Source organism: Amyelois transitella, chromosome 8 (genome assembly GCF_032362555.1).
Source record: "Amyelois transitella isolate CPQ chromosome 8, ilAmyTran1.1, whole genome shotgun sequence".
Classification (NCBI taxonomy): domain Eukaryota; kingdom Metazoa; phylum Arthropoda; class Insecta; order Lepidoptera; family Pyralidae; genus Amyelois; species Amyelois transitella.
The window spans coordinates 11,143,273-11,168,532 of record NC_083511.1 but is presented as its reverse complement, the minus strand read 5'-3'; the positions used below and the strand labels follow the sequence as shown (position 1 = coordinate 11,168,532).

At 39.3% G+C, this 25,260-nt stretch overlaps 1 protein-coding gene across 2 annotated transcripts; it reads left to right on the top strand.

Moving 5' to 3' along the window:
• The first annotated feature begins 433 nt into the window (after positions 1-433).
• Positions 434-25,054, top strand: LOC106134101 (uncharacterized). Of its 2 annotated transcripts, none has more exons than XM_013334063.2 (14): positions 434-893; positions 968-1,079; positions 4,373-4,551; positions 5,515-5,716; positions 6,772-6,880; positions 8,090-8,199; positions 10,126-10,350; positions 11,205-11,332; positions 13,051-13,203; positions 14,722-14,813; positions 15,877-16,036; positions 17,189-17,357; positions 18,884-21,306; positions 21,973-25,054. In XM_013334063.2, the coding sequence occupies exons 1-14, from the start codon at positions 697-699 to the stop codon at positions 21,974-21,976; spliced, it is 4,263 nt and encodes a 1,420-aa protein (XP_013189517.2). In that variant the 5' UTR covers positions 434-696; the 3' UTR covers positions 21,977-25,054. The 2 variants fall into 2 exon arrangements, with proteins under 2 accessions (XP_013189517.2, XP_013189516.2); XM_013334062.2 differs by having other exon boundaries at positions 15,868-16,036.
• Positions 25,055-25,260: the final 206 nt, after the last annotated feature.

The following is a 25,260-nucleotide window of genomic DNA, read 5'->3' as shown; positions in this document are numbered from 1 at the left end:
TTAGGAAAATGCAGAGCACATACATAGAACTTTTTCCTATCTGACTTTAGCTGCACGGGAAGAAAATAGGCTGGCATTGTGTTTTATCTTCTCTACCCGCGAGATTCACGAATGTTGACAACACATATTTTTTTTTGTATAGTATGTGCAACCATAACAATTATTGTTATATTATATAACATAGGGTTAGGTTCTCCTGTAAACAAAAGATGCGGTTCGGATTTCAGACCGGAAGTCGCTTAAATCATGTTCCTAGTAAATAAATTCTAAGATCGTGTTCCTAAGAGCACTCCGCGCTTCTCTTCAGAAGGATGGGGATGATGCGTATACGTTTTAATGAGATGATAATTATATTTTCTTTCTTAATTTTTATATTTTCCGTTTTTTTCTATTTTCCGTACATATTGATAATTATTTAATACTGGCAACTTCGTGACAGCTGTTAGACAGTTCTCCTTTTATTTTCATGAGAAGAATTTCCTTCTTTTCAAGAAAAAAAGCTTTTTGTTCACCCTATTTGTTTACTCGAGTTTTAAACCGATTATAATATTCCTGTAATCGCTTGACAAAGCATTATTTCATGATTTAATGCTAAGTGAAATGTGTAACACTATAAATAGAACTGGCCGTAGTTAGCTCTAGATTTTGTCCGATTGTGATGTTGAATTAGACTTATTGAGTAATAATTTAGCAACAATGGGCAGGAGTGAAGACGCGGCCTTCGTCAAGGGGACCGTTCGTTTGACGGCGGCCCGGGAGCGTGGTGACGTAGACAGACAATTCCAGAGCCGTCTGACGGTGACTCGGAGTATGATAGACAGACTTGGTCTCGAAAAAGAGCTCCACGGACATATGGGATGCGTTAACTGCCTGGAATGGAATCGTGATGGATCGTAAGTGACGCCTCTTGCAATATTTTTGTACTTTCAGAGGAAAATTGTAAGTAAAATTATATTTGATTTGACAGAGTCTTGGCCTCGGCATCAGATGATCTCCACGTTATCCTGTGGGACCCCTATCGCTACAAACAGCTCCACAACATAGCTACGGGCCATACAGGCAATATTTTCTCTGTAAAGGTGAGTCATAATTTATTTGCATTGTACCTATTATCATTTCTAAGGAACTGTTTATCTTAAGTACTTATATTTTGTTTACATATTCTGCATGTCTGTCTGTTAATATTTTTAAATAATTTGTCTTTCCCCAAACTACATTTGTATGAAGTTTTTGTGGACTTGATGTAAGTTTGAGATTGGTGTGACAAGTTACTAACTCAACAATACTATACTTTATAATAAACAAGCTTTAACTCGTATTTTCACGCGCGAATTTTACGCCATATGAAAGAATACAGATTTTTCACAAATCCCATGGGAACTAGGTATAGTTTTTACTGGAATGAAAGGTACCCTATATCATGCATACCCCATAGTCGAAGGCATACCCCGGGCTCCTCTCCAGAGAGATGAGGATGTAACTGGGACTAAATTAAGAAGAAAAAAAAAAGAAAGGAACCCTTTGTCCTTCTTCAGACTATAAAATATATATATATGTAAAATTTCAACAAGATAGGTTCAGTAGATATTGCGTGATATGTCAACAAACTTACTTGGGCATTTGTAATATTTGTTTGGGTACTTATACAGATAAACATCCATGACCTAGGCCAATCAGAAACAGTTAATTCTTTTCATTATCTGAACCTGGGACCTCCTATGTTACGAACAAGAATACTACCGCTATACCACAGAGGCCATCAAAGCAAGATGAAGTAAATTAAGCAAGGTGTCATGTGTGGGAATGGCACTTTAGAATAGTACCACTATGTCGTAATAGGCTACTAAGGGATATATACATATAATCACATCTATATCCCTTGTGGGGTGAACAGAGCCAACAGTATTGAAAAGACTGATAGGCCACATTCAGCTACTAAAGGATAGGCTTATAAATTCGAGATTCCTCTTGTAGGCTACCATCCTGTCATTACTTTTTTTGAATCTCAATTCCATCATGTAGCCCTGACCTTTCAGTCTTGGCTCTGTCTAATCCGCGTGGGAATTAGACGCGACTATATGTACGTATTGTAAATTCAGCAAATTGTACAAAGGTATTATATATATGTATATTGTATCTTGATCAAATTAAGGACGTCCTGGTAAAGGGTCAGGTCAAAAGTACCCGAAACCGCCGAGCTTGTATGAAGAGAGTTATGAATGTGGACGAAGCGAAAGAAGTATGCAGAGATCGTGGCAAGTGGAAAGAGGTAGTCTCTGCCTACCCCTCCGGGAAAGAGGCGTGATTTTATGTATGTATGTATGTATGTATGTACAAAGGTGTAAGTGTTGTTGTCGTAATAATAGAGGTGAATCATAAAATAATAATTACCAATTAGGGCATGCATTCAAGGTGATTTACCTCATTAAAAACTATATTTAACATTAATACCTACTGTCATAAATTATTTTGTGTTACCTGGCAATCAATTTGATTTATTACCTGACTAGCTTTAAGCCGCAGCTTCGCCCGCGTTAATTTAGCGCCACCTACAACAGAATACATACATTCACGCCTCTTTCCCGGAGGGGTAGGCAGAGACTACCTCTTTCCACTTGCCACAATCTCTGCATACTTCCTTCGCTTCGTCCACTTTCATAACTCTCTTGTAGAGGTAAGACAATGTAACCCTATTTATAAGTGATTTGTATGAAATATAATTCAGTATTAACTCATCATTCGGTCTATCAATTAGTCTCCTAACACACCACCTTTACATGGCGACCCTGCCATATTTGGTGTCGGTTTGGCACGTGTAGTTTCGGATTTCGTCTCGGTGCTACAGTGCAAGGCTACTAAGTACAGAATGGGCAGTGCAAATTTTGTTCTCTATCTGTCGACGTGTGAAGTGGATATTAAAAATCGTCATAATGGGCGCATCTCAAACTAAAGAGGAAATAATTTTGGCGCAAAATGCAGCTGGTGGTGGAGCTTTAAATCAAGCCACGATAGAGCGACATATGGGCTTAACAAATATTATGCTCAGTGTAATTTTTGTTATACTATTTGTCGGAGTGTGCATGGTCATATACCATTTTTACAAAAGATGCCACAGAAAGTGGATTAGAGAGGAGATAAGGCAAACAAATAAGAGAGAGTCATTCCTGATGAGGTCATGGCGTGGACGACGTGAGGCAGATAAGGTCGAGCAGGTCTAAGACGCAAAATGCGGAAATAGTGCAATACAATACAAGTGTCGGCATAAAAAGTGAAAGTGAAGTGATAAAAATAAATAAAAAATAAATAAATAAGGACCTTTTAAGAAATGAATTCAATCATAAAAGAAGAGAAAGAACATTACTTATAATAAATATCTAACAAAATAAAGTGCAGTGTAGAGGGTAATGCGATGAGGCTCCGTGTATGGATGGACGATAAGTAAACACTAGTTAAGGGTAAGCTCTTATATTTGATTGTTATGGCTCAATTGATTCATGATATATATAAGGAATTATTATGTATACGTACTTATTTAATAAAAATAGGACCTTCTAAACGAATAGGAGAAACTATTGAAAAGAAATTAAGAGAAGCTGAACAGATAAAATTAAAATATGAGCAGGTATTAGAGGAGATAAATGAGAAGTTGAATGATTTAACAAGTGAGGATTACGAATTATTGTGTAAACATTGTACTTTATTTGAAGATTTATTTAAAGAAATAGAAAGTTTGTGTAAAATTGATAGAAAGATAGTTACAATGGAGAAATTTAACCATAAAGTTGCTTTGGGTTTATTACCTGTTATGAATGATGATGAAAATAACACAAAACACCTCATTGACACTATTGAGTATTATGCAGAAACACTAGATAGTGAATCACAGAAAAAATTAATAACTTTTGTATTGAGGAGTAGGTTGTCAGAAAGTGCAAAATTACTTTTAAATGATAAATATGACACATAATTAATTAATTCATATTTCGATAAAATTAAAATAAAACTGTATTTTATTTTAATTTCTCCTGCGAGGGAGATGTAGAGGTAAGACAATGTAACCCTATTTATAAGTGATTTGTATGAAATATAATTCAGTATTAACTCATCATTCGGTCTATCAATTAGTCTCCTAACACACCACCTTTACACTCTTCATACAAGCTCGGCGGTTTCGGGTACTTTTGACCTGACCCTTTACCAACAGAATACAGTTTACCTAAATCCCACGGGACCTATAGTTTTTACATGCCGTGGTGAAATGATTTTTTTTTGTTCATGATAAATTGTTATACAATTTTTTACATTGTTACGAGTTAAAAAAAAAAAAAAACATATTTTGCACATAATTTACAACTACAGTTTTTCATTTCAGTTCCTAACCCCTGATATAATAGCGACATGCGCCGCAGACGGCACGGTGCGCGCGCGCAGCGTTATAGAAGGCGCTTCTCTCCTCGAGTGTACCTGCCACTGCGGGAGAGTGAAGCGACTGGCCACCGCGCCAGACAATCCACATCTAATTTGTTCTGCTGGAGAAGATGGGTTAATTCTGTAAGTAAGTGAATCCCAATATATCGGGGTTCACATACTTTTTTATCTCATCTAGGATAGAATAGAATAGATTTATTTTCAAAATTGGATACAAGGTATCACTTATTGACGTCACATAACTTAAATCTAATTATAACTACTACCGCTTCCAAAGCGCATGTGTAGAAGAAGCGGCGGAACAAACTACACTGCAGCATTTTCATAGGACGTCAATTTACAAATATAGATCTCTTAAATCTAAATCGTGGACAAATGCACATTGTCTACATTAAAAAACATGTATGAATGTAGAACTGATTATGTCAATACGAATATTTCGTCAAGTAAAATAAATATAAAATGAAATATGTACATGCTGTACAAATTATGTCAAGATCATGTCAAAAATACACAAGCATTTAAGAGGCCATTATGTCCAGCTCGGGCCACACATGTTTATCATTAATATAATCATCTCATTCTCTTATAGCGTAGAAATCATTGCCACTGCGGGAGATTCTCTCATATCGCGCGGTAATGGGATATTATTTAATCTTATTTTTTTTTGCCGTTGAGTGAGTATAAAGCGTCTGACGACCACACCAGTCAAGTCACCGCTTCTTCTGAACTGACGCTTACAAGTGGCAGTAAACTTTAGTTTTAAGTACTTCATTCGTCGTCAACCAATGTTGAGAAACCAAAAGATATGACAATTATTAAGTGATAATAAATATTCACGGGACAAATTAAACAGATTGAGTTAGCCTCGAAGTAAGTTCAAAACTTGTGTTACAATAATATCTTAATTATAGATAAACATCCAAACCAGTCAGAGAAAGTTCGTTTCTCATCATGCCCTGACCGGGATTCGAATACGGGACCTCCTGTGTAACAGACAAGCGTATTACCTACCGCTATATAATATGAATTAATAGACCCTACCTAGAAAATGTAATAACTTTGTCAATGTTTCTTCTTTCACAGCCAACATGACCTTCGAATGTCGCACACATGCAATTCCGACTCGCCCAATGTACTAGTGAATCTACTTAACCATCTCGGACGCCATGCCGAGGCGAAGTGTGTGGCTATCAATCCCCGCAGACCTCACCAACTGGCTGTCGGCGCTAATGATTTTTATGTGCGATTGTACGACACTAGGATGATTAAATTGGCCAAGAATCAGGTATTTTGTGTATATTTTAATGTTTTTTTAATGATATTTTGAATAATGATATGAATGAATGAAATAAAGGTGATCGATTATACATTGCATTACCTTCCCATATAGCCATAATAAAATTATAGCATGCAATGTTATAAAAGTAATATAGATAGTGCTTTATCAAAATTTATTAGAAAGCCATTTTCAAGATCAGGGGAATCATTTTATTTATGTTATCGACTCTTTTAAAAAGTCATATGTCATAAGGCGAAATAAAGAATAGTACCGATAAAACTTCTGGACCATGCACAGCCCTAGCACTTAATTAGCGTTGTCTAACTATCGATAGTTTATCATAGAAATCATGTGTTATATCGATATGCCTAACGATACTTCAGTTTGGCACACCATTGTAACAGACTTATTTATACATATATGTATATTATCACGTTATTATCTCTTACGGGGTAGACAGAGATAACAGTCTCACAAAGACAAAATTATTTATACTATTCTTAATAACTACAAAATCATCGATAGTATCGATACCCTTTACTCAATTATCGATAGTGGGCTATCGAGCGGTAACACTGCACATAATTGTTTTATAACTGCTCATGCCATGAGCGTGTAACGTGCAGTGTAACATAGCATAGCATAGCCTAGCAAAGCAAAGCATAGAAAAACAGCATAGCTTAGCGTAACATAGCAAAGCATAGCATAGCATAACATAGCAAATCATAGCATAGCATAACATAGCAAATCATAGCATAGCAAAACAGCATAGCGTACCGTAACATAGCATAGCATAGCAAAGCATAGCAAAGCATAGCATAGCAAAACAGCATAGCGTACCGTAGCATAGCATTGCATAGCATAGCCTAGCAAAACATAGCATAGAAAAACAGCATAGCTTAGCATAGCATAGCAAAGCATAACATAAAACAGCATAGCATACCATAGCATAGCATTGCATAGCGTAACATAACAAAGCATAGCATAGCAAAGCATAGCACAACATACCATAGCATAGCATAGCATACCATAGCATGGCTAACAAAGCGCGCGTGCCGCAGGGCGGGCGGCTGCGCCGGTTCGACTCGCTGCAGGGCCGCGGCGCGCGCGCAGGCCACGGGGACCCCGACAACAACATCCCCAGGGCCGCTGTCAATTACTTCGCACCAGGTAATTATCATGTTTTTGGTACTTTTTTTTCTTGTGCCGTGTGGTATAAGATATTTAAGAATAGAATCGCTTTGTATCTTTCCCATGAAAAGTAAAGGCGACTTAGGGTTAGGCTATAAACTTGGGATCCCTTGTAGGTGATGGGTTAGCAACCACATGTTGTAGGAACCATACGACTATTTGACCACTAATGCTCATTGTATTATATTTATATGTTTTACTACAATTCTTCACGTGCCGTGTGGTTCCCGGCACCAATAGAAAAAAGAATAAGACCACTCTATCTCTTTCCCATGGATATCGTAATAGGCGACTAAAGGATAAACTTATAACCTTGGGATTCTTCTTTTAGGCGACATGCTAGCAACCTGTCACTATTTGAACCTCAATTCTATCATTAAGCCATACAGCTGAACGTGGCCTATCGGTCTTTTTAAGACTTGGCTCTGTCTACCCCGCAAGGGATATAGACGTGATTATATACAGGGTGACTTTTAATTCAACTGCATAAATTTAACTGTTAAGCGTACTCATCTAAAGGATATTTAAAAACGTTAAAAGAAAAATATCGGTTCATATTTCAGAAAGTACGAAAAAAAATTAAAGTATCAAAATCCACGATCCTTAATACGTCATATCACCCCGGCCGGCGGAAAAGCGACGCGTAAGATTCAGAGGTCAACGACACAATTCATTCAGCTGAGCGATCTCGACAACTCTGTACTTTCCTTGATCTTGATACTAGAAAAATATTTTTTTTTCAGACATTTATTTACATGTTTAGTTTTAATTTCTTTTTGTAGTATTGGTCTTTAATAAAGCGTGTGACGTAGTTTTTGAGGGTTTTTTAAATGTGAAAATGATGAAGATTAATTTAAATAAAAATAGGCTCAAACGGCTCAGAAGCATGGGTATAGTCTATGTTTAAAAGGATGCAGTTGTTTTAAATGTCACCCTGTATATGTATGTATGTTTATATGTATGTATGTTCACCATGTATTCCTAGGTCACTACAGATTTTTATGATCGGAGTTAAAAATGCATATATACATATCAACAGGCTTATGAGTAACTTTTGCAAGAGTAAAATTAAAAGAAAGACCGCCAACGATAATTCATTCGTTCGTTTTTCAAAAATATAGTGTACGTACATTATTGGTACCTAGTATTAAAAGAAAAAGGAGAAAAATCGATTTTTTTTTTTCAAAGGTCACCTCTCCATGGAGCCAAACGAACACACATTTCCAAAGAAGGCCACTACGTACGTAACATTCAGTCATGATGGCAATGAGCTGCTGGTTAACCTCGGATCTGAACAGGTAAATATATATATATATATATATATGCAGAATAGAATAGAATAGTTTAATTTTCAAAATTATCCGCGGCTGAATGTTAAGTGCTTTAAACAAATGTAACAACTGTATTATGACTCATTCAATGCATAATAAATCATTCATTCATTCATTCATTCATCAATACAAGGTATCATTATATTGATGTCACATAACCTAAATCTAATTATATCCCGCCACTTCGTCCGCGTGGAAAAGTTGTTTTGGGCATCATTGAAAACCTCAAGGATTAATAATTTTCCCCGTTTTTTTTTTCACATTTTCCATTATTTCTTCGCTTCTAATGGTTGCAGTGTGAAGTTATATAGCCTTAAGCCTTCCTCGATAAATAGTCTATTCAACACAAAAAAATGTTTTCAATTCGAACTAGTAGTTCTTGAGATTAGCGCGATCAAACAAACAAACTCTTCAGCTTTATAATATTAGTATAGATTTATCTATCGCTTCCAAAGCGCATGTGTAGAAAAAGCGGCGGAACAAACTACACTGCAGCATTTTCACAGTTACAAATATAGATTCCTTAAATCTAAATCGTGGACGAATGCACTATGTCTATATTTAAAAAAAATGTGAATGTGTATAAAATTAATGATTTCAATACACAGAATTAACAAACATACAAGAGAATATAGGTAGATATAACTGACAAGACATAATAACTTATCAACGTTCGCGGAACTAACGGGGAGACAGTGTCATCAAAAGTCAACGCTAAGTGTGGGTCATTTAATTGCACTCGTTTATCTTTACTAATATTATAAAGCTGAAGAGTTTGTTTGCTTGAACGCGCTAAACTCAGGAACTACTGGTACTGATAATCGAATTGAAAAATTATTTTGTGTTGAATAGATCATTTATCGAGGAGGGCTTTAGGCTATATAACATCACGCTGCAATAAGAAATAATGGAGAATGTGAAAAATAAAAATCGGGGAAAATTATTCATCCTTGAGGGCTTCAATGACGCCCAAAATAACTTTTCCACGCGGACGAAGTTGCGGGCACAGCTAGTATATTATAAAACAACATGTAGTATCGTTGAGTTAATATCTCGTTACACAAATCTCGAGGCTAACTCAATCTGTGTAACCTGCCAACAAAAAAAAAGAACACGTTTGTTTATATTAAAATGTAAAAAACTTTAAATTTGTGTTTTACATACATACATAAATCACGCCTCTTTCCCGGAGGGGTAGGCAGAGACAACATCTTTCCACTTGCCACGATCCCTGCACACTTCTTTCGCTTCATCCACATTCATAACTCTCTTGATACAAGTTCGGCGGTTTCGGGTATTTTTGACCTGACTCTTAACCAGGACGTCCTTAATTTGATCAAGATACGTTCGTCTAGGTCTTCCCACTCCGACCTTTACCTCCACACTCTCCTTGTATATCTGCTTAGTCAACCTGCTTTCATTCATCCTCTCCACATGACCAAACCATCCAAACTTAACATCGTCACTCTTCTTGCTAGTTCTTTAATCTTTACACTCTTCTAGATAGAACGTCTCCGATTTGATCAAGGTACGTTCGTCTATGCCTTCCCACACCAACAGTTCCATTCACCCTTCCTTTGTATTTAAATATATATATATACGGGACAAATTACACTGACTGAGTTAGCCTCGAAGTAAGTTCGAAACTTGTGTTACGAGATACTAACTCAACGATACTATATTTTATAATAAATACTTATATAGATAAACATCCAAGACCCAGGCCAATCAGAAAAAGTTCTTTTCTCATCATGCCCTGACCGGGATTCGAACCCGGGACCTCCGGTGTCACAGACAAGCGTACTACCGCTGAGCCACAGAGGCCGTCGAAGGCTGTCATATGTTTAATCAACCTCTTTTCATTCATCCTCTCATCGTCAAATTTGTCTATAGGTGTACCTATTCGACATAAACTCAGCTCGACGTCCGGTCCTGGTGGAAAGTTTTATAATTCAGCACAATCACGGGTATCGCGAGGGAGAGGGCAAACCTAAAAACGGGACAAACGGCACGACCGGGTCCAATGGAACGGGCGGGGCCAACGGGACTAACGGGGCGAATGGAACTGTCGAACCTCAAACCCAGTTGCCGGAGAAAGTTAGACAGCTTAAGGAAACGGTAAGTGAAATGTTTATCACTACATAGTATGAAACAAAGTCGCAATTTTAGTCTGTTTGTCTGTATGCTTAAATCTTTAAAATTACGCAACGGATTTTGATGCGGTTTTTTGTAACAGGTAGAGTGATTCAAGAGGAAGGTTTTTATGTATAATAACATTTATAATTTTGCACCCGTTCGAAGACGGGGCGGGTCGCTAGTTCAGTATAATTATGAATATTTAAAAGTAAATTTTATGCCGTGTGCTTCCCGGCACCTTTAGAAAAAAGGAATAGGACCACTCCGTCTCGTTCCCATGGATGTCGTAAAAGGCGACTAAGGGATATGCTTATAAACTTGGGATTCTTCTTTTAGGCGACAGGCTAGCAACCTGTCACTATTTGAATCTCAATTCTATCGTTAAGCCAAATAGCTGACCGTGGCCTATCAGTCTTTTCAAGATTGTTGGCTCTGTCTACCCCGCAAGGGATATAGACATGACCAAACCATATGTATGTAAGTATGTGTCATTACTTCTTTTAGGCGACGGTATAGCAACCTGTCACTATATGAATCTCAATTCTATCATTAAGCCGAACAGCTGAACGTGGCCTGTCAGTCTCTCAAGACTGTTTGGTTCTTTTTACCCCGCAAGGGATATACACGTAATTATATGTATGTATGTATGTGTGTATTTCTCCCATCAGGCCAACGAATAAGTGATTTTTTACCCCGCAAGGGATATAGACGTGATTATATGTATGTAGATATGTATGTATTTCTCCCATCAGGCCAACGAATTAGTGAATTTTTACCCCGCAAGTGATATAGCTACACGTGATTATATGTATGTATGTATGTATTTCTCCCATCAGGCCAACGAACTAGTGAATAAAGGCAACTACTCAACGGCCGTACAACTGTACAACGACGCTATCGGCATATGTCCGGACTGCGCTATATTGTATTCAAACAGAGCCGCCGCACTTATGAGGAGGGCGTGGTGAGTGGGCTTTATAATACTATACATATATGCTTTATTCATTTATTAGTTTTTAGAGGCCGCCCGCGACTTCGTACGCGTGGAATCAATCCCGCTGGAAGTCCGGGATAAAAATTCTGGTTGCTGGCTTTGTGGGAAGACCTAGAAGAACGTATCTTGATTAAATTAAGGACGTCCTGGTAAAGGGTCAGGTCAAGTACCCGAAACCGCCGAGCTTGCATGAAGAGAGTTATGAATGTGGATGAAGCGAAGGAAGTGTGCAGAGATCGTGGCAAGTGGAAAGAGGTAGTCTCTGCCTACCCCTTCGGAAAAGAGGCGTGATTTTATGTATGTATGCTGGCTCTGTCTACCCCGCAAGTGATATAGTCGTGATTATATGGATGGATTTACAAGGTTTGGAAGGACAAAATAATGCTTAGTTAAAGCAGCTTCAATTGTAACAACCTTTACACCTTTATATTATAACTAGAAGCTGCCCGTGACTTCTTCCGCATGGAAACCCTATCAATCCCGCGGGAACTCCGGGATAAAAAGTAGCCTATATGTTATCCTGGGTCTCCAGCTACCTACATACCAAATTTCATCGTAATCGGTTCAGTTGTTTTTGCGTGAAAGAGTAACATACATCCATACTGATATCCTGACATACTCACAAACTTTTGCATTTATAATATTAGTAGGATTTATTGCAGCAATTACAATTTGTAAAGTACAATAGGCGGACTTAATGCTAATAACCTAGGTCTAACAGTCTACCATTGGGTTAAGCAGAGCACCTTTGTGTGGGTGATAATAAATAATGAATAACTACCAGAGATGGCGCTGATATAGTTTTTTAAAACGCGGTTTTTAAAATGTTTATATATCTTGGGAACCGAGCTTTTCTCGAATCTAGGACCTGATAAATCGATTCCTTGAGCCGAAATGCCCCTAATTTGTAACTTTCATGAAAATCGTTGGAGCCGTTTCCGAGATCCTGATTATATATATACAAGAATTGCTCGTTTAAATATATTAGATAAACATACTTGTAGCGGCTGTTCAGCCTCCATGGACAAACCACTTTTTGACTTGACAATTTAGATGACTAAAACTGACTGACAGACTGTGAAAAAAGGACAATCGACATCGAGACTAAGACGACAAGACGTATCTGGAACAGGCGAAATTATTTTTTATTTTATTCAGACACAGACACAGAGAGACAACAGACCCTCGGCCCGTTCAATACTTAAACCATATTTACTATAAATCTAAGCTGAACCTTTCAGTATTTTCAATAGAGACAACAGTACGTGACTATGTGTTCCTCCTCAAATCAAATCAAATCAAATCGTTTATTTTGTGAACATAGGTTATCACAGGTTGACATTTTATTGTGAAAATGTACACTATGTCCCGCCATTGGGCATACAAAATTAATATTTTAAACTAAATAATAAAAATTACATTGCCTCATATCAATTAACAAAAACAAAAAAAATTATCATGCATTTCTAATTTTCTTTATTTTTTTTTTACGTCATTGTTAGTCAGATAGGTAATAAATTATTCAAAATTTATATTAAACTAAATAAAATGAAATGTGCATTGCTATAAATAATTAATTTACAATAATAAACTTAATATATAAGGCATTCATTTACTGAGTAGTATGCTTTTTCTATAAGCAAATTTAGTAACTTTTCCTTAAATGTTCCTCCTCATTCACTTCCCAGGTCAGGAGACACGTACGCGGCAATAAAGGACTGCTACCGCGCCATAGCATTGGACTCGGGCCACGTGAAGTCCCACTTCCGCCTCGCCAAGGCGCTCATGGAGCTGCGGAGGGCGCGCGAGGCGCACGAGTGTCTGCTGTACTTCCGGCAGAGGTGAGGAGTTCATACATACATACATATGCATACATATATACATATACATACATACATACATATACATACATACATATACATACATACATATACATACATACATATACATACATATATACATATACATACATACATACATATACATACATACATACATACATATAATCACGTCTACATCCCTTGCGGGGTAGACAGAGCCAACAGTCTTGTAAAGACCAATAGGCCACGTTCAGCTATTTGGCTTAATGATATAATTGAGATTCAAATAGTGACAGGTTGCTAGCCCATCGCCTAAAAAAGAATCCCAAGTTTGTAAGCCTATCCCTTAGTCGCCTTTTACGACATCCATGGGAAAGAGATGGAGTGGTCCTATTCTTTTTTCTATTGGTGCCGGGAACCACACGGCACTATATCCCTCGTGGGGTAAAGAGCCAACAGTCTTAAAAAGACTGATAGGCCACGTTCAGCTATTTGGCTTAATGATAGAATTGAGATTCAAATAGTGACAGGTTGCTAGCCCATCGCCTAAAAAAGAATCCCAAGTTTATAAGCCTACCCCTTAGTCGCCTTTTACGACATCCATGGGAAAGGGATGGAGTGGTCCTATTCTTTTTTCTATTGGTGCCGGGAACCACACGGCACAAAGGAGTTTATAATCTATATAATGTCACTGAATTTTTTGTCATCGATCAATCCTTGAATAAAAAGATGCACACTGCATTGCATGTTTAATTATATCTAATAATAGGTAAGAAGTTAATACTACCAACAAACTTCAAAATTTCTAACTTTATTATATAGACTAGCTTTTACCACCAGCTTCGCCCTTAATACGCATTAAGAGCCACATTTAAAAGTATACAGGTTTTTAAATCCCATGAGAACTAAAGTTTTTACCGGGATGAAAGGTACCCTACGTCCTTATTCAGAATCTTAATTATATATACTCATAATTTCAAGGAGATTAGTTTAGTAGATATTGTTTGAAGAGATGATAAACAAACTCACTTTATGCTTGAAGAGATGACTAACAAACTTAGTTTTGCATTTTTAATATTAGTTATCAAATTAAAATTGTATTAATGGGTTAATACAATTATAATTTTACTTTCTTGACAGTTATTTTTCCTTTTTATTCATTTTATAGTACTTTTAATTTGATTATTTCTCTCCTCTTTTGTCCTTCTGTCTTCTGACGTAACTAACTAACTTTGCGACTATATTACCTACATTCGAAGATAATAACTCTAGTGGCGAATCTTACTTTTCAACAACAATGATGTTTTATTTGCAGGTTCCCAATATTACCTATATTCGAAGATAATAATAACTCTAGTGGCGAATCTTACTTTTCAACAGCAATGATGTTTATTTTTCTTTACAACAACAATGATGTTTATTTTACTTTTCAACAACAATGATGTTTATTTTACTTTTCAACAACAATGATGTTTATTTTACTTTTCAACAACAATGATGTTTATTTTACTTTTCAACAACAATGATGTTTATTTGCAGGTTCCCAAAGCACGCGTCGAGTCACGCAGTAGTTTTGCTACAGAAGGACATCAACGTCGCGTTGGAACAGAGGGACACACAGCCAGACGAAGGTGAGTGGGATACAATACAATACAATATAATACAATACAATACAATACAATACAATACAATACAATACAAATTATCTTTATTGCCCATAAAAAAATACATACATATATACATATGGTCACGTCTATATCCCTCGTGGGGTAAAGAGCCAACAGTCTTGAAAAGACTGATAGGCCACGTTCAGCTATTTGGCTTTAAGATAGGATTGAGATTCAAATAGTGACAGGTTGTTAGACCATCGCCTAAAAAATGAATCCCATTTACGTATGTTATCATATCGACGTCCATTGGAAAGAGATGGTGTGGTCCTATTATTTTTTGTATTGGTGCCGGGAACCACACGGCACAAAAAATGCATATGTAGTAGAAACATACATACATACATACATACATATGGTCACGTCTATATCCCTTGCGGGGTAGACAGAGCCAACAGTCTTGAAAAGACTGAATGGCCACGTTCAGCTATTTGGCTTAATGATAGAATTGAGATTCAAATAGTGACAGGTAGTAGAAACATACATTATAATTATGTTGAGCAAAGGCTGACTCATCGCTAAGCAATCTCTTCCAGCCAACCTTTGGTAAAATCAAAGGAATGAAATAAAAACGATTATCTAACTAAACCGTATAAATACAAACATATGATGCCGTGTGGTTTTCGGCATTTTAGAATAGAACCACTATGTCTTTGCCGTGTGGTTCCCGGCACCAATAAAAAAACAAGAATAGAACCACTCCATCTCGTTCCCATGGATGTCGTAAAAGGCGACTAAAGGATAGGCTTACAAACTTGGGATTCTTTTTTTAGGCGATGGGCTAGCAAACTGTCACTATTTGTATATATGTCTTTGCCATGGATGTCATAATAGGCGACTGAGGGATAGGCTTATAAACTTAGAATTCATCTCGTAGGCGATTCAACAGCTAGCAACCTGTCACTATTTGAATCTCAATTCTATCGTTAAGCCAAACAGCTGAACGTGGCCATTCAGTCTTTTCAAGACTATAGGGATATAGACGTGACAATATGTATGTATGTATGTATGTATGTAGATTTTTCAGCCGCCGAAACCGAGGAGAACCAGTCCACCAGCGTTCTGGAGCGGCAGCTGCGCGCCTCGGCCCTGGACTACTCGCAGCGGTTCCTGGGGCACTGCAACACCACCACTGATATCAAGGAGGCCAACTTTTTGGGGCCCGATGCTAATTTTATCGCGGCTGGGTGAGAGACACCAGTTTTTTTTTTTTATACATATATGTACATAAAATCATGCCTCTTTCCCGGAGGGGTAGACAGAGCCGACAGTCTTGAAAAAACTTTTAATTTTGGATTTTCCTTTATATTTTGGTTGGCTGGAAGAAATCCCATTGGGGATAAGTCCGCCATTGTACATATTCTTCTAAATCCAATAACTTTTTTGTACTTTGTTATATTTATTTTTATGTGCAATGAAGAGTTTACAAACAAACAAACTGATAGGCCACGTTCAGCTGTTTGGCTTTATGATGGAATTGAGATTCTAATAGTGACAGGTTGCTAGCCCATCGCTTAAAAGAAGAATCCCATGTTTATAAGCCTATCCCTTAGTCGCCTTTTACGACATCCACGGGAACGAGATGGTGTGGTCCTATTCTTTTTTTTATTCGTGCCGGGAACCACACGGCACTTTTTTTATACATACATACATAGAATCACCCCTCTTTTCCGGAGGGGTGGGCATTTCAAGGACTGAAAATGAGAAAAGCCTCAATATATTGAAGTCCGAAGAAAACTGAAATAAGCCAAATAACTGTATCATCCCGAACACTCGTCAATAGATACTCGCTGCCGATAGATTACGACGCTTCACTTTTTTCCAAGCCACACTCCGTCCGCCTTTTTTTCCATGTCTATGCGCGCGCCATATTAGTACCTCAGAATTATTAATTCCTTGTAATCTTACAAAATAAACAAACATTGATACCTACCCTAAATAAGCCATATCATTTCCAATAGGCTTCGTCAATCTTTTTATCCAATCTTGTCGGTATAGGTATAGTTCCGTCGCTCTTCCATTATCTCAAATTTACTCGATTATAAAAAAAACAGGGTGTGTGGAGGGAAAGGTTGGAGTGGGAAGACCTAGACGAACGTATCTTGATCAAATTAAGGACGTCCTGGCAAAGGGTCAGGTCAAAAGTACCCGAAACCGCCGAGCTTGTATGAAGAGAGTTATGAATGTGGATGAAGCGAAGGAAATATGCAGAGATCGTGGCAAGTGGAAAGAGGTAGTCTCTGCCTACCCCTCCGGGAAAGAGGCGTGATTTTATTATGTATGTATGTATGTATGTATTCTATTCAATATTTACGCCCCCCCCCCCCCCCCTATTCCAGCTCAGACGACGGCAGCATGTTCATCTGGTGCCGTGACTCCGGGAACATAGTGAGGGTGCTCCGTGGCGACGAGTCCATCGTGAACTGTGTGCAGCTGCACCCCGGCATGTTCCTGTTGGCCACCAGCGGCATTGAGGCCGTGGTCAGGCTGTGGAGCCCTAGGCCTGAGGTGAATGTGAACGGGCAATTGTTACGAGTCGTGTAATCGTGGTGGATATTATACATACCGTGTGCCGTGTGGTTCCCGGCACCAACACAAAAAAGAATAGGACCACTCCAGCTCTTTTCCATGGATGTCGTAAAAGGCGACTAAGGGATAGGCTTACAAACTTGGGATTCTTTTTTAGGCGTTGGGTTAGCAACCTGTCACTATTTGAATCTCAATTCTATAATTAAGCCAAATAGCTGAACGTGGCCATTCAGCCTTTTTAAGACTGTTGGCTCTGTCTACCCCGCAAGGGATATAGACGTGACCATATGTATGTATGTATGTATGTATTATACATACATACATACATACATACATATATACATATATACATACATAAAATCAAACCAGGCCGTGGTCAGGTTGTGGAGCCCTAGGCCCGAGGTGAATGTGGACGGGCAATTGTTACGAGTCGTGTAATCGTAGTGGATATTATACATACATACATTAATACATATATACATACATAAAATCAAACCAGGCTGTGGTCAGGCTGTGGAGCCCTAGGCCTGAGGTGAATGTGAACGGCCACTTGAAAGTTTGTTTGTAAACTCTTTATTGCACATAAAAATAAATATAACAAATTACAAAGCAGTTTAGATTTAGAAGAATATGTACAATGGCGGACTTATACCCAATGGGATTTCTTCCAGTCAACCAAAGTCGTATAATCATGATGGATATTGTAGTGTTAAGGAGTATATTTTTAACGTGTGGTTCCCGATTTAAAAAAAGAATAGGACTACTCCATTTTTTCCCATGGATGTCGTTTAAGGTGACTAAGGAATGCCACCATAAAGCTTTTCAGTCTTTTCAAGAATATTGGCTCTCTACGTCGCTAGGGATATAGACGTGAATGTTTGTAACTCGTATGGTCAGACATAAGGTATACAGGGTGACTTTTAATTCAACTGCATAAATTTAACTGTTAAGTGTACTCATTTAAAGGATAATTAAAAACGTTAAAAGAAAATTATTGGTTCATATTTCAGAAAGTACGAAAAAATTAAAGTATCAAAATCCACGATCTTAAATACGTAATATCACCCCGGCCGGCGGAAAAGCGACGCGTAAGATTCAGAGGTCAACGACACAATTCATTCAGCTGAGCGATCTCGACAACTCTGTACTTTACTTGATCTTGATACTAGAAAAATAATTTATTTTTCAGACATTTATTTACATGTTTAGTTTTAATTTCTTTTTGTAGTATCGATTGTATTAAAGCGTGTGACGTTGTTTTTGAGGGTTTTTTAAATGTGAAAATGATGACGTTTAATTTAAATAAAAATAAGCTCAAACGACTCAGAAGCATGGGAATAGTCTAAGTTTAAAAGGATGCAGTTGTTTTAAATGTCACCCAGTATGTCTTTGACCATACGTATATGTATGTATGTATGTATGATGTGTGTATGTATGTATGTATTTATGTATGTATGTGTGTATGTTTGTTCGTATGTATGTATGTTCATATGTATGTGTTTCAGGACGGGTCGGAGGAGGCGCGCGTGGTGCGCGACGCGGCGGCGGCGGCGCGCGCCAACCAGCAGCGCATGCGCAGCGACCCGTTCGAGGCCATGCTGTTCAACATCTCGTACGCGGGCGGCGAGCGCAGCCAGCCGCACTCGCCCGCCTGCCGGCCCACGTGCGTCACTTGTTGCAGACATACATACATACATACACACATACACCAACCAGCAGCGCATGCGCAGCGACCCGTTCGAGGCCATGCTGTTCAACATCTCGTACGCGGGCGGCGAGCGCAGCCAGCCGCACTCGCCCGCCTGCCGGCCCACGTGCGTCACTTGTTGCAGACATACATACATACATACACACATACACCAACCAGCAGCGCATGCGCAGCGACCCGTTCGAGGCCATGCTGTTCAACATCTCGTACGCGGGCGGCGAGCGCAGCCAGCCGCACTCGCCCGCCTGCCGGCCCACGTGCGTCACTTGTTGCAGACATACATACATACATACACACATACACCAACCAGCAGCGCATGCGCAGCGACCCGTTCGAGGCCATGCTGTTCAACATCTCGTACGCGGGCGGCGAGCGCAGCCAGCCGCACTCGCCCGCCTGCCGGCCCACGTGCGTCACTTGTTGCAGACATACATACATACATACACACATACACCAACCAGCAGCGCATGCGCAGCGACCCGTTCGAGGCCATGCTGTTCAACATCTCGTACGCGGGCGGCGAGCGCAGCCAGCCGCACTCGCCCGCCTGCCGGCCCACGTGCGTCACTTGTTGCAGACATACATACATACATACACACATACACCAACCAGCAGCGCATGCGCAGCGACCCGTTCGAGGCCATGCTGTTCAACATCTCGTACGCGGGCGGCGAGCGCAGCCAGCCGCACTCGCCCGCCTGCCGGCCCACGTGCGTCACTTGTTGCAGACATACATACATACACACACACATACACCAACCAGCAGCGCATGCGCAGCGACCCGTTCGAGGCCATGCTGTTCAACATCTCGTACGCGGGCGGCGAGCGCAGCCAGCCGCACTCGCCCGCCTGCCGGCCCACGTGCGTCACTTGTTGCAGACATACATACATACATACACACATACACCAACCAGCAGCGCATGCGCAGCGACCCGTTCGAGGCCATGCTGTTCAACATCTCGTACGCGGGCGGCGAGCGCAGCCAGCCGCACTCGCCCGCCTGCCGGCCCACGTGCGTCACTTGTTGCAGACATACATACATACATACACACATACACCAACCAGCAGCGCATGCGCAGCGACCCGTTCGAGGCCATGCTGTTCAACATCTCGTACGCGGGCGGCGAGCGCAGCCAGCCGCACTCGCCCGCCTGCCGGCCCACGTGCGTCACTTGTTGCAGACATACATACATACATACACACATACACCAACCAGCAGCGCATGCGCAGCGACCCGTTCGAGGCCATGCTGTTCAACATCTCGTACGCGGGCGGCGAGCGCAGCCAGCCGCACTCGCCCGCCTGCCGGCCCACGTGCGTCACTTGTTGCAGACATACATACATACATACACACATACACCAACCAGCAGCGCATGCGCAGCGACCCGTTCGAGGCCATGCTGTTCAACATCTCGTACGCGGGCGGCGAGCGCAGCCAGCCGCACTCGCCCGCCTGCCGGCCCACGTGCGTCACTTGTTGCAGACATACATACATACATACACACATACACCAACCAGCAGCGCATGCGCAGCGACCCGTTCGAGGCCATGCTGTTCAACATCTCGTACGCGGGCGGCGAGCGCAGCCAGCCGCACTCGCCCGCCTGCCGGCCCACGTGCGTCACTTGTTGCAGACATACATACATACATACACACATACACCAACCAGCAGCGCATGCGCAGCGACCCGTTCGAGGCCATGCTGTTCAACATCTCGTACGCGGGCGGCGAGCGCAGCCAGCCGCACTCGCCCGCCTGCCGGCCCACGTGCGTCACTTGTTGCAGACATACATACATACATACACACATACACCAACCAGCAGCGCATGCGCAGCGACCCGTTCGAGGCCATGCTGTTCAACATCTCGTACGCGGGCGGCGAGCGCAGCCAGCCGCACTCGCCCGCCTGCCGGCCCACGTGCGTCACTTGTTGCAGACATACATACATACACACACACATACACCAACCAGCAGCGCATGCGCAGCGACCCGTTCGAGGCCATGCTGTTCAACATCTCGTACGCGGGCGGCGAGCGCAGCCAGCCGCACTCGCCCGCCTGCCGGCCCACGTGCGTCACTTGTTGCAGACATACATACATACATACACACATACACCAACCAGCAGCGCATGCGCAGCGACCCGTTCGAGGCCATGCTGTTCAACATCTCGTACGCGGGCGGCGAGCGCAGCCAGCCGCACTCGCCCGCCTGCCGGCCCACGTGCGTCACTTGTTGCAGACATACATACATACACACACACCAACCAACCAATTGAAATTTCCTTCGTTTAGAATTTTTTTGGCAGAGCGTAGTGAATATTATCCAGGGAGGGAGGCGGATGTATGTAATTGATAGATACACTCTTAGTTCTCTTTCTTAGGAGATCAGGGATCAGAGAATAGGACCACTCCATTTCGTTTCCATGGATGTCGTTAAAGCTTACCAAGGGATAGGCTTAAAATTGAGATTCTTCTTTAAGGCGATGTGCTAGCAACCTGTCACTATTTTAATCTCAATGTCGTCATAAAGCCATACAGCTGAACGTGGCCTGTCAGTTTTTTCAAGACTGTTGGCTCTGTCTACCCCACAAGATATAGACGTGACTATTTGTATGTGACTCGTACTTTCAAAGACATAAGGCCTTCTTCAGTCTGGTTTTCTCGGTCAGTTCATGTTATTTTTTATTACATACATACATAAAATCACGCCTCTTTCCCGGAGGGGTAGGCAGAGACTACCTCTTTCCACTTGCCACGATCCCTGCATACTTCCTTCGCTTCATCCACATTCATAACTCGCTTCATGCAAGCTCGGCGGTTTCGGGTACTTTTGACCTGACCCTTTACCAGGACGTCCTTAATTTGATCCTTATTTTTTATTTCACAGGTAAAACCCGAGGGCCCAGGATTCCCTGCGCGCCGGGATTCCATTCTGTGACCATCGAACAAGTCATTGTAAATATATAATATATGTTACCGACTCGTATATCGTTCTTATTAACTCTATTCGGTTGAAAAAAAGACTTTACACTGAACTCGTTTAAAATTAATGTAGATTATAAAATTTCAATTCAGATATTGATTTGTTTTTAGAATAAGATACAAGGTTTATGATGCCAATACAACTTGAATTTACTACCGCTTACCGAAACGGCGGAACAAAATACACTGCAGCATTTTCACCGGGCGTCAATTTACGAAAACGTATGGTCGTGTGAAAAAATTCCGGAGCGCTCTATAAAAAATTAATGCTCAAATAGTTTTGGTGTTAAGTCAAATTTTTGCCGAATAATTGAAATGTATAAAAAATTATATTATATTAGTTTATACTTAGAATTTCATTTGTCACAGACCACGATGGTGCCGAGATTTCCTTTTGTAGCTATGTTTGATTTTAAAATGCTACAAATAATTATTAAAAATACAACACGTTAAAATATATAATAAAAAAAAGATTTCATTTTGAAATGCGTTTATTAACTCAGCTCTGAACATACCTACTTGTAACATGACGATAAAAAAACTGAATAATTCTAATTTAAATTATTACAATCTCATCTATGTTTTGTCAAAACGGTTTATAACTAGTATTTCACTTGAAAAACTTATCAGGTATATAAATTGCAATGCGACCAAAAAGTAGTGTAGTCACGAAAATGTCATCGTTCTGACAGTCATTGTAATTTATCATCCTTATAATCTTTTCTATGTACTGGAGGACGAAACATCGCCATAATTCCCGTTCCCGTGGGAATTTCGGGAATTCTTCTCATAGTGCAACCTTAGACCACATGAAGAACGTAAGTTCTTCACGACAAATTTCAATTCACCAGACCCAGCGGTTTGTGCTGTGTGTTGATATGTCAGTCAGTCAGTTATTCACTTTCTTCTTTTATATATATTTAGATTGAAATAATAGCTCTTAGGAATTATTATATTACATGCAAGTCATCGTATTTTTTCTCCATCGGTTAGTATTCAAACTAATGTACATAACTGCGAAAATAGTAATTGGTACATGGCGGACGTGGGATTCGAACCTGTGCCTTTCTGCGCAATAAGCATTTTAACCTGGCACCTTACCAATTCGACCATCGACGCTTTTAATTAGTCTTCTGTTTATGCCGTACTAATACTGGCGAGAGTTTTCTTAACACCCTGTATTTGCATCCCACTGCTGACCCCATAAAATGGCAGGCGCGAAAAAAAATGGCGACATGTTTTTTGCATCGATTGCATCTGCCGCGGGAAATCAATTTTTGTAAGAGGAAGGAGCATACATACATACATATGGTCACGACTATATCCCTTGTGGGGTAGACAGGGCCAACAGTCTTAAAAACACTGAATGGCCACGTTCAGCATGTAAGAGAAGGGAGTATTTCCAAAATTACAGTAATGCATCTAATACTCAAAATAAAATAAAGAGCGAGTTGAGCGAGCGCTGATCAGAGCTTAAGCAGTTGAGAAGTTAAATTTCTAACGAGTAATTTAAATTTGAACCATAAGGACATGGAAATTGAAACTACATTAGTTGTTTCGTGGACTTAGTTTGTACATACCTTTTTTTTTCTATAATTAATACATTATAAGACTTTTTGCAATGAATGATGCATGAATGAGTTGTAACTGTGATACTCTTAATTGATAGTCTAATATATTATTTTTTTTCTATAGGTTTTGTTTCTCTAAATTTACATGAAACACCAATTAGCAGTAGTTGCTTGGATAATGATAGCTTACTGTGTGTGGTGACAGCGTTAGGGTGCTTCCACATAATGTATTAAATTTTTCTTTTAATCTGTAAAATTTTTTTTTTTGTTGTTCAATTTATATAAAAAAAAACTTAAGGTCGTTAGATAGAATAGGGAAATGTCTTAGTGACATTGAATTTATAAAAATAAATTATAATAAATCATATTGTTCAGACAAAGAATTTGTATTCTGTTGTATAATACACTCATATAATATAATGATTGCATGATTAAATTAAATGTTTTGTACGTTTTTGATCCAAATGTTGTCTTTGCATCATCGTTTTCCCACGGAGAAATTTGGTACTAAAATTATAGATTACTTACTTAGTACTTTACCTTTCTTCATATATATATGGAAGTACCCCTAAAATTGATTTATAGAACAAGTCATCGTTCGAATTAAGATATATATATATGTATATATAATATATATATATGTACATATATCTTAATTAAGATATAAACGTAATTTCTCAAAGTATTGATCGGTCACGGAGTCACCGTGTTTGACTTATTTAAATTTAACCATCAATTTTAAACCATAAGTATACGCGCCATTTTCCATGTGTTTATATACGAGTAACCTTTTTTTTGTGGACTAGAATTGGTCTTTTGGTGTCTATAGAGATGGGCAGTACAATACGTAAGCGCATATTGACTGGAAACCCTACGTTTACAAATATCAGAACAAGATAATATAAGGACAATATTAACTTAAAATATTCCGACTTCCATCTTTCAGTTAAATTTACATCCCAAAATTTTATTTAAAAGTGTCGGAGGGAAATTGGAAAAATTACAGTTTCTTCTTGATGGGTTCAATTTAAAAAAGAGGACATTTAAAGGCCATATACCAGTTTTTATTTAGGAGTGTGGATTTCCAGGTTTTGTGCGTTTAGCTGTATTTCACCCAGGTATTTTGTGACAGCAAAGGTGATGTCGAATGCGTGTTTTGTAATACTCAACGCAGATAATTAACAAACAAAACGTGTAATGTACATCGTTTTGCTAAGGAGTTTTTTTTTGTTTTTGCCATAAAATTACCGCCATCTCTTTTCGTAAAAGACACGAGGATATAAAGCTATAAGTCTTGTATAAATTATAGATAGTTTGTATAACTAATACTTTACGAGAATATAATTTTATTTATATACCGGTAAATGTAAGCAGGGGAAGGATTTGTTGTAACATAAAACATATCTTGTTATAGAAGTTTGGTGTTTTATTTTTTCCTGTAAAGAAAGAAGTCATTTCTGATTGACGTTGAACGGCTGGACCTTTTGAAGTCCATTTCTTTTGATAGGTACTGAAATAAAATCATTTTTGTTGAAAAATACATTTTAAAAATAATTTATAGCTATCAAAAGAAAAAAGAACAGAATGTAACAGATTAAATAATGAGTTACTTTTGCTATTGA

What these genes read in the sequence shown, in the direction of transcription:
- LOC106134101 (XM_013334062.2), top strand. Translation starts at nt 697, where the DNA reads ATGGGCAGGAGTGAAGACGCGGCCTTCGTCAAGGGGACCGTTCGTTTG. An exon ending in TGTCAATTACTTCGCACCAG is followed by an intron (nt 6,881 to 8,089) that starts GTAATTATCATG and finishes TTTTTTTCAAAG; the next exon opens with GTCACCTCTCCATGGAGCCA. An exon ending in GGACACACAGCCAGACGAAG is followed by an intron (nt 14,814 to 15,867) that starts GTGAGTGGGATA and finishes GTATGTATGTAG; the next exon opens with ATTTTTCAGCCGCCGAAACC.